This window comes from Mirounga leonina, unplaced genomic scaffold (genome assembly GCF_011800145.1).
Source record: "Mirounga leonina isolate KUSES-001 unplaced genomic scaffold, KU_Mleo_1.0 Mir_99, whole genome shotgun sequence".
NCBI classification, from domain to species: Eukaryota; Metazoa; Chordata; class Mammalia; order Carnivora; family Phocidae; genus Mirounga; species Mirounga leonina.
Window position 1 is genome coordinate 2,999,105 of NW_023270971.1, and position 10,217 is coordinate 3,009,321.

General features: G+C 47.9%; 1 protein-coding gene across 3 annotated transcripts; it reads left to right on the plus strand.

Moving 5' to 3' along the window:
- Positions 1-2,118: 2,118 nt before the first annotated feature.
- Positions 2,119-8,793, plus strand: LOC118006749 (follistatin). 3 transcript variants are annotated; one of them, XM_034999514.1, is made up of 6 exons: positions 2,119-2,613; positions 4,487-4,678; positions 5,113-5,331; positions 5,663-5,887; positions 6,540-6,767; positions 7,495-8,793. In XM_034999514.1, exons 1-6 carry the CDS (start codon positions 2,529-2,531, stop codon positions 7,575-7,577), a joined length of 1,032 nt encoding a protein of 343 aa, XP_034855405.1. In that variant the 5' UTR covers positions 2,119-2,528; the 3' UTR covers positions 7,578-8,793. The 3 variants fall into 3 exon arrangements, with proteins under 3 accessions (XP_034855405.1, XP_034855406.1, XP_034855404.1); XM_034999515.1 differs by having other exon boundaries at positions 2,121-2,613; positions 6,537-6,767; positions 7,229-8,793; XM_034999513.1 differs by having other exon boundaries at positions 2,121-2,613; positions 6,537-6,767.
- The last annotated feature ends 1,424 nt before the right edge of the window (positions 8,794-10,217 follow it).

Consider the following 10,217-nt stretch of genomic DNA (forward strand, 5'->3'; position numbering starts at 1 on the left):
CAAATAACAATAATTGTTAGCTTTCCCCTTTCTTTCGACTGTTTTCCTTGGGGAAAAGAGACCTGAAGGGGAGGAAACAAACTTTCCCTCCAGCACTTTAGTATACAAGCACTATATCCACCTCCCTGAATAAAGAAGAAACAAATTCAACTTTGGAACTCTGCCATTGAGTGGCGGCTCCTGCAAAGGGGACAGTTTGCTATTAATTGTTAATGTCGTCTGCCATTAGAGGGCACTAAACAACTCTACATTAATGCTGCGTTGGAGGGAAGAGAGAAAGGAAGACGGGAAAAGAAAGAGGGGAGGGGGAAAGGGGGGGAGAGTTTGAGCAGACTTGGGGTAAGGGAGGGAAAAAGAAAAGAGAAGGGGTGGGCGGACGGGAGGGAAGGGGAGAAGAGGGAAGAGAGAGAGAGAGAGAGAAAGAATAAATCTGGAAAATTTAAGAAGGATGTGAAGCCCCCAGAGCCGTCTGAAGTCACCAAAAAGCCAGCCCCCCACCCACGGGCCGCCCGCACCCCTCCTCTCCCGTCCCCAGGACGATAATTATAAAGCGAAAAGCAGCGGCGAGGTCACCCGTTTTTACCAGCCTGCTGCACCGAATGCGCGCGGTGCAGGTGCGGCGGCCGCGGGGCTTTGTGATTCATGCCCACTTTCAAAGGGGGGCTTGGGCCCGTCTGAGAGGCACCCAAACAACTGTCTTCTAATATTAGCACGGCTGTATTTCGGGATCTATTATAGTCTGTCCAGACAGATCCCATTGTAATGGGATCTTTTATTAAAAGATTAGCACTATCTCCTGCAGTTGGTGGAAAAAAATCTGTTATCACTGAGTTATTTGCAGTTGTGGAGGGGGGGTTGATGGAAGATGGGGGGTGGGAGGGCGAGAGGAGGAATGGGGGGGCGGTCTGGCGGGGGGAGGCTTGAGGGAGGGCGAAGAGGGGCGGATTTGAAATCCGTAGAACAAATCTCAGTGACCTGCGAATATCCAAGAATTTAGTCTGCATACTTCGCTGTCTGTTGTCCTTCGGGCTCCAGAAGCGAAAAGAATGGAAATTTAAAAGGCAGCTTTGGAATAAACAATATAGCATTTTCCGTGAAGTAATCGTTTTATATAAAAGGAAATATCGCCTCCTCAGTTTCATTCAGCGGTGCCAAAAATGTTATAAATGAGAGACCCGCCAACTTTCAGCGAAGAATGCCAGGCACTGTGCTTAATAAACTGAGGCTACAGAAGTTCATTATCGATGTTGCAATCTTTTTTATTCCGCGAACGGGGAGAGAGAGAGCGCGCGAGCGAGCGAGAGAGAGCGCGAGCCGAGGAGACTGGGAGAGACCGACAGAGACACACAGGACAGAAACTGGGGAGTCTCCGAGCCGGGGGGGGGGGGGGGCAGACCGCCTACGTCGGCGCCCCCGCTCCGGGCTCCGACTCCAGACGCCGCGAAGTGAAAGGGGAGAAAAGAAAGGGAGAGGGCGAGACTGTGACGGCGAGGTGGGGGGGAAGGCTGGGCCTGAGGTGTTAAACATTTTTTTTTCTTGTGACTCGTCGAGACCAAGGGCCGCATCTCGGCCCCTCTCAGCCAAGGTGGAAGGCGCCGGGGCGGGGGTTCATAACCCCAACTCTGGGCTGGGGGTGGCCGCAACGTCAGGCAAGCACAGACCCAGACACAAAACCTCGCCGGTCCCGCGCCGGGGCTGCGGGGGCCTAAAACCGCCGCGCGCCCCGGCGAAGCGCCGGGGCCAGCGCGCTCCGACCCGCCCGCGAGCGGGCTATTTCAGCAGCTCCGGGCTCTCGGGGCGTTTGCAAAGTCTTTCTGGAGCCGAGGAGCGATGGAGCAGAGACAAACTCCCGGGTTTCCCCCCCACACACACCCGCTCCGCCCGCCGCCTCCTCCTCCAGCGCCCCCACCGCGCCCCCCTCTCTCTCTCACACACACATACACACACACACACTCACACACTCACACACCCGCCACCCCGGGCGCGCCGGCGTTGCCTGCGAGCGGCGGCGTGCAGGACTTGAAGTGGGTGTTCTTCCCCACTCCCCACCCCCGAAGCGTCGCCCCCACCCCCCGCCCCTCCGCCTTCCCCCTCCCTCTCCCTCCTACGCAAATAAGAACTCGGCGATTCCCCTCCTGCCGCTTTGATTTCGGGCACCTCCAACAGATAATTGGGAAGGGTTTCCAGAAGGTGGGAAATGTCACCTGATTCACACTGAACTTTTAAAAGCTCCCCACCCCCAAGGAGCCGCGCACACCCTTGCTCGCGGCCGCCCTCCCACTGCCCCACACACTGGGAGACCGCCCACCGCAAACCGCGGAGACCCCCGTCTAGATTTAAAGCGCGGCTGCGCCCGGCTTCTGACGTCCATTGAATCGCGCGGGCGGCCGGCGGCGAGCGCGGGGCTGCGCCGGGATCGCTGCGCCCTCCGCCGCTCGCCTTTGCGACGCGCGCCGCTCGCCCGAGTCACCCGCCGCAGCGCCCGCTCCCCGCGCCGCCGCGCTCCTCGCCCCGCGTCTGCCCCCAGGATGGTCGGTCCCAGGCACCAGCCCGGCGGGCTTTGCCTCCTGCTGCTGCTGCTCTGCCAGTTCATGGAGGACCGCAGCGCCCAGGGTAAGCGAGGGGGGATGCGCGGGGAGGCCCGGCTGCGGGCAGGGGTTTGTACTTTTCTGTGGTCCGCGCTGGGTCTGTTCTAAGCAACGCTGCTCTCGGAAGATGTTGGACCAACTTAGCGACTCCAGGATGGAGCGGAGTGGGAAAACTGAAGGCAGTGACACTTCAGGACTGCCAGCCGAGTTTGGAGCTCGAGTAAGGAAAGGCAGTAAGCTCGAGTCTCTCTCAGTAGTTAGGGTTAGATGCTCCAAGTTCTGGACATAATCGGTTTAGATGTTATCTCCCCTATTTTGGCTCTGAAGAAGGGGACAAGCATCAGTAGCCTGGAGATTTCAGTCGATCCATTTACAATCTAACTAACCTCTTTCCCTCCTACGTCTTTTGGATACTTTTAAAAAATGACTGGGGGATGGGGGGAGATACTGAAATTTCTTTGGTGGCTGGGGGACGTGGTTTCAGCAACTTTGCCCAAACTTGGAGATGTGGGTGCTGAAAATTTTAGAGGGAAGAGTAGCTTTCTGCCTAGTGGATGCTTCTTCCAACCCCCTCCCCCCAAACCCCGCAAAAAAAAAAAAAAAAATTTACCCCGGTGTGTTTTGAGTTTTAATTTTTTCTTCTGTGCCTCATTCCTCCGACTAACTTTATGTAGAACAGCGAGGAGCTCACAACTTATTTAAATTCCGAGATGTATTAAGAGCAAATTTCTAAAGTTTGGGGGGGGTTATTAAATTTATTTCAATTAGTCTTTGGGCACAGTTTTTTTTTTTAATAATAATAATAGCAGCTTGCGGTCCAATTATTGTTCAGATTATATAGATGATTCATAAGAAGTCTTCCTGACCAAAATCCTAACATGAAAAGGGGGGAGGAAGAAGGGGAAATTACTTGCAGAGATTTCTCGGTAGGTATGAGATAGGTGTATATTACCGTGAAATAGTAGGAAGCCTCCCCCTTCTCTTTTTTCCCCTACACTTTTGTTGAGACAGACCTGTAACTTCCCCTGCTTTAGCGTTAACGTTTTGAGTGTGTTGTAAACTGTCCCCCTGGGCACTGCCCCCTCGCCGTCGGCACCGCACTACTCTGAGTTGCCCGCCTTTCGGGGCGAGGCGCTGCCTAGGTGCCGCGGACGTGGGCGCCGGGGAAAGCAGCCCTCGGAGATTTCGAAAGATCGCGGTGGCCGCGGGCGTCCTCTGGGTCTGGCGGATTGCAAAACGGGCCGGGCCGGCTGGCGGGCGGGCTGCGCCTCGAGGCCGCACAGGGCAGCTCAGCTCCGGGCAGGGCCCGGTTGCTTTTTTGCTTTCATTTTTCACAAGTGCCTTGTGCTTGATCTATTCCTGTTGTGTGTGTCTGTGTCGGTCTCCTTCTCTTCTCTTTCTCCCTCTCTCTCAAGTTCTCCTACTTTCTTAACCCCTGTCACAAATAATACCCGTACCGCCTACATGAAACCGACATGTAAAAACATCCGTCGCATCCTGTTTTTGTCAGGTTCTTTAATCTGCCCTTCGAGTCGCTGCAGGTTATGAAATGGGACGAATAAAAGTAAACAGTCTAGTAAAAGTCAATGCAAGCTGCACGTGTTGTGTCTGGGTCACTGGTAACTGACATTGATATGGCTGGGGCGCTCTGGCTTCTCGCTCTCGCCTTGCTTCCCCCTCACCCACCTCCCACCTCTTCAGCCGGATTTTTCCCCCTGCCTTCCCCCACCTCTTCACTCCCTTCGATTTATTTTCTGCTTTTCTCTCCCGTCTCTCTCTACTCCTCCACACTCACTCCCTCCCCATCCCTGCTGGGTCTCCTTCCCTCGCAGGCTCGCCGCCTCCCTCCCCCTCCCCTGCCTCTCTCTCACCCACCTCCCACCCCTGTCTCCTCGCAGCTGGAAATTGCTGGCTCCGCCAAGCAAAGAACGGCCGCTGCCAGGTCCTGTACAAGACAGAACTGAGCAAGGAGGAGTGCTGCAGCACTGGCCGCCTGAGCACCTCGTGGACCGAGGAGGATGTAAATGACAACACGCTCTTCAAGTGGATGATTTTCAATGGGGGCGCCCCCAACTGCATCCCCTGTAAAGGTAGGACTCTTCCTCCCCGGTTGTCAGGCCCTCGGTAGAGGGCGTCTTATCCTCACCCTCCCCATTGCCCAGCTGGGGTTTGGGACTAGGAGAGTTTTGTTCGCGGGTTCCATCTTCCCCCAGTCCCTGTAAGCCTTTCTGGTTGAATCTTGCCTGTTACACACTACAGGCAAAACACGGTTCCCAGAGGTTCCCGACTTCCTAGCCAAGTGCGGTGGTGAAGCCAGCACACTCGCCCTATTCGAGAGGGATTGGGTCTAGGGTGCAGGCCACTGCCCCCCCCACCCCCACCCCCTCCGCAACTTCCAGGAGAGAGCTGGACCCCTCTGGTGGAACTCTTGGCCACAGGGTGGTACCAGGCCTCCACAGCCCTCCTGGCTGACCTGCCTACTGCCTGGCCCTGGTTTTGATCCATGCCTCTTTCCACCTCGTAGAGACCTGCGAGAACGTGGACTGTGGTCCCGGGAAAAAATGCCGAATGAACAAGAAGAACAAACCCCGCTGCGTCTGTGCCCCAGATTGTTCCAACATCACCTGGAAGGGCCCAGTGTGTGGGCTGGATGGGAAAACCTACCGCAATGAGTGTGCGCTCCTCAAGGCCAGATGTAAAGAGCAGCCGGAACTGGAAGTCCAGTACCAGGGCAAATGTAAAAGTAGGTCCGACCTGGCTCCCCTCCTACAGCTTTCCCCCCTGAGGTGAACCCACTGGAAGACCCCTGAGGGACGGTATAGTCCACTCTAAGAGCCTAACAATAATGATGATGCAAAATAAAGTAACCCTTTTTTATATTCTGAAGACTTCATAAGAACACTGAGGGGATCGACCTAGAGTCGTAGATTTTCTCTTGAAAACCACAAGGCTCCCAAAGTGCTTTTTGAAAAGCTGGGTACTTCCCCTTTATGACTTCCTTGATAATACCAAATGCTCACTCCCTCAGGGCAGGAAGCGCCTATCATTGATGTGTGTTTCCCTCTTTATTTCAGAGACATGTCGGGATGTTTTCTGTCCAGGCAGCTCCACATGCGTGGTGGACCAGACTAATAATGCCTACTGTGTGACATGTAACCGGATTTGCCCAGAGCCCACTTCCTCTGAACAGTATCTCTGTGGGAACGATGGAGTGACCTACTCCAGTGCCTGTCACCTGAGAAAGGCTACCTGCCTCCTGGGCAGATCGATTGGATTAGCCTATGAGGGAAAGTGTATCAGTAGGTATTCTGGATTAAGGAAGGAAAAATGGAAACAGGATCAGAAAGGCTAGTTGTAGTGTTAAAACCGTGGAGTTAATCAATGAATAAGCCTAAGGCCTCTCCATAATGCATGGTTTCACCAAAGGGAGAAATACTCCCCAGTTTGGGTAAACTGTGGTAACCACAGCATTCTTCAAGAAAACAGTTACCTTCCAGAAGCATTGGCATATATGTTGAAATGCCAGCAAGAAACAGGAAACAATTTTCTGTCTTAGGAAACTTAGAACTCATTCAATTTTACACATATTTTAGGTGCTAGACTTGCTGGAAGCAAGAAATAATTGCTTAACAGTTCCTAAAATCTGTTACCAGATTCTAATAACTGATGGAATTTTTATTTTTCAAAAGATCCTACTTGTGGGAAATAAATACATTTTTAATTCAAGAATACTGTGATAACCTGTTCCCCAGAAATACTATTTTCGTGTACTAATAGGGTATGTAGGAAACATGTGCATTTGAGTTTCAGTTTTATAATCAAGCATTTTTGCATAATGCCTCCATTATCCTATTAGTGAGTTGGTGTTTATTGACAGGGGACTAAAGTAAGGGAGAAATGGGGAAAAGGGGAAATCAATTTACTCATCCCAGGCGTATTATATCCTAGAAGCAAAGTCCTGTGAAGATATCCAGTGCACCGGTGGAAAGAAGTGTTTATGGGATTTCAAGGTTGGCAGAGGCCGGTGTTCCCTCTGCAATGAGCTGTGCCCTGAGAGTAAGTCTGAGGAGCCTGTCTGTGCCAGCGACAATACCACTTACGCCAGTGAGTGTGCCATGAAGGAAGCTTCCTGCTCCTCGGGGGTGCTGCTGGAAGTAAAGCACTCCGGATCTTGCAACTGTAAGTGCGATTTTAACCTTGCTGCCATTTGAGGCTTTCCCAGGCAAGCCCTAGGGAATGGAGACGTAAAAAGCACAAAAACCCTCCAATAGAAGCCCATTTCTCTTTAAATTAGGTAACTGCTAAATTTCACCAGCAGTTCAGTGGTCCACAGAAAAATGTCCCTGGAATGTTTCTGGCTTTAGGACTTGTCCAGTGATCATCAACGGGCTTGCCTCTAAAAACCTACTTCTAGTCATTTGCCCCTAATTCTTTGGCTTTAGTCATGTGCTTTGCCGTTTGCTTTATTAACACTTGAATCTAAACTAACTGCTTCAAAAGTCTTTTTTTCTCTTTTTCAAAGACAGCTTTCTGTGATCACACACAGGCGGCTGCTTTTCGCAGTTGCCTCTACTAACTCTGAATTAAGGACCCAAAGCAGTTATACCTAGAACACAAGAGCGCTTTTTATCTAATTTCAGGAATCTGCCCGTAAAACCTGAGCCATTGATTCTTCAGAACTTTCTGCAGTTTTTGACTTCATAGATTATGTTTAAAACAAAAAAATTTTTTTTAAACTTATTGCATAACAGCAGATGCCAAAAACAAAGCATCTCACTGCAAGTCACATAAAAATGCAACGCTGTAATATGGCTGTATCAGAGGGCTTTGAAAACATACACTGAGCTGCTTCTGCGCTGTTGTTGTCCGTATTTAAACAACAGCTCCCCTGTATTCCCCCATCTAGCCATTTCGGAAGATACCGAGGAAGAAGAGGAAGATGAAGACCAGGACTACAGCTTTCCTATATCTTCCATTCTAGAGTGGTAAACCCTCCACCAGTGTTCAGTGTTCACATAGCCTTTGGCAAAAACAAAAAAAAGAGGGGGGGAGAAAAAAGAAAAAAAATATATTGTCCATACTGTAAATAAGTGTATGCTTATTTATTTGGGGGGAAAACTATACATAAAGGACTTTTGTCCTAGAGCTCTCTCCCAGGCCACCTTGTTACTCATTGGTCCCGGAGAGGCAGTCATTGTGAGGTCTACTGGATGAGGCCCATAGTTGAGACTTGTAGACATTTATTTATACTGTGTCATGTTTTATAATTTATACATAAAATGTCTGGTTGACTGTACACCTTGTTTTTGAAGAAATTTATTCGTGAAAGGAAGAGCAGTTGTTATTTATTGTGAGGTCTCTTGCTTGTAAAGTAAAAGCTTTTTTTTTTCCTTGTAAACCATTTAAGTCCATTCCTGACTATTCACTCACTCATCTGTCTCCCTTCAGTTCACTGTTATTAGACTCTTTCCCACTTTAACAAACTTGCATGTCAGTTTCTGTCATGTTTATTTATTGGATTCTCTGCTGCCTGTTCTGTACATACATGATCCCTCGGGTTTTGTTTACAAGGAATCTTGACTGACCAAAAGGCGTGATAACTGACTCAACTAGAAGGTACAGAGGATACATCTTTGAGGAAACTCCTAGTTCCGCTCTCTTGTCATGATTTGTGAGAGAAAGGGTGATAGTAATGTTAGAATTCTCAGAATATACTTTTAAGATGTTACAAATCCAAAGAAATTGAGTGATATGGGTATCTGGAGACTGAAGGAAGGGAATGCTGTACATTAAACCTTTTGTTAGGTGTTTCCTTTAAGCTAGTGTGCTGTACCTCCAGAAAGTTCTTTTTCAAACAGTGTGTCACTAAAAGTTATATCAAAGCTTTATCAGTTCAAGTTTCTTGCTTTTCATACTTTTTTCTGATGCAATTTTATATTTTCAAACATGGCAAGTTAAATATAAATTCATTTAAATATATAGTTTTGTACTTTTCTACCATGTAAATGTGCAATGTATATAAAAGTTATAATGTGTATTTGTAAATAAATGATGAGTGAAAAAATAAAAAAATTTTAAAAAGCCAATGGTCTCACTTGTTGATATGTGGAAGAAGTTGTTGGGGCTTTTGAGTTAAAGTGTGTATGATACATTTGCTGAAAAGTAGAGTGAGCTCCAAACTGAGGTAAATTACCAATCACTTCAGTGGAGTCTGAAAAATAAAAGGATCTGAGGTCCAGCAACCCCTCTGCAGGAGTGACTGCATACCTAAAAACACCATCAGCTTTGCTGTCCTTTTGTAAGCTCCTCTCCATAGCCAGGGGAACCCTTTATCTTCCTTCATGTAAATGAAATGGATCTTAGATCTTTAAAAAACAAAGCACATCACAAGGAAAAGTGAAAATAGACTAATACTTGACAAGCACATTCTAGAAATCAGAATATCAAGTACAGAAATAGGCATTACAGGGTTGGAATTCTAGGGACTCGGAGTGAGGATGGGGCAGAAGTGGATTTCCACAATGACCTCCATGGTTCATCGGGATTATGTAATGACCCTCAAGAGAATGTGTGTCAATATTTTGCAGGTTACATTAAGAGCCAAGTCACATTATTAGAGCCTAGTCCCTGTAATACATAATAATGCAAAACTAGATAATACAAATTGTCCAATTCAATGAGTGCTAATTCATTGCCTAAGTATATTAAAAATATCAAAGGAATGAAAGATGCAAAGAAATGAGGACTGGGTCTGTGGGAGGGAAAGAGCAAAGAACAGTCAATATTGCCAACATTGCTCAACTAATAGATAGGATCTTTCTTTCAAAACCATGACCCAAGATCTTTTTAAAAATTTTGTCTCTTCTGAAAACCCTCTCTAATACAACTATTAAAAATGATTGTAGGGGACTCTTGGCTCTCAACTGTGGTCACCAAATTTGGTGGAGGACGAGGGGCCTCTTAGATAGGGAGTAGTTTAAATAATGATTGGGAACCTGTTTGCCTTCAGCCCCAGCTTCCCAGAGAAAGGTGAAAGGGAGTTGCAGAAGACAAACAGACTGCCATTAACCCTGGGGAAGACAAGGGTCATAACTTCTCCAGTGCCCAGAAGCTACTGGCGGCCACTAGGGATGGGCTCTTGGGAAAGGAAAGAGCAGCAGATTTGGTTTCACAGCCCTTCCTGGAATTGATTTGTGACTTCGTCGTGGGATGCTACAGACATTTTAAAGCTGCCATTGACGATCAGAGTAAAAACATCAGATTTAACAGGGACCCATGTGTGTCTTAGTAAGGGGGAGTGATAAAATCAACAGCTTGCCTTTTAAACAACATCCTGATTATTCAAAATTTTTTATTTTATATTTGTCAGCATCAGTCTTTCCTCTTACACACTAGACAGTATCTCATTTTCCTTCTTGGGAGTTCCCTACTTTTCCAGTAATCCTGAATTCGATTAATTAGAACCAAAAAATAGAAGTCTCTTCTAAAATTAAAATTAGATTAACATCATGAGGCTATTGTTAGAAGTTCAACTATGATTCAAAAAGTCTTTAAAAAAAAAGTCTAATTCACTTATGCGTACAATATCATAGAAACAGTTACTAGTAACTAGCTAACTAATTAAAACTA

What these genes read in the sequence shown, in the direction of transcription:
- LOC118006749 (XM_034999513.1), top strand. Translation starts at nt 2,529, where the DNA reads ATGGTCGGTCCCAGGCACCAGCCCGGCGGGCTTTGCCTCCTGCTGCTG. An exon ending in CAACTGCATCCCCTGTAAAG is followed by an intron (nt 4,679 to 5,112) that starts GTAGGACTCTTC and finishes TCCACCTCGTAG; the next exon opens with AGACCTGCGAGAACGTGGAC. An exon ending in CTATGAGGGAAAGTGTATCA is followed by an intron (nt 5,888 to 6,536) that starts GTAGGTATTCTG and finishes ATTATATCCTAG; the next exon opens with AAGCAAAGTCCTGTGAAGAT.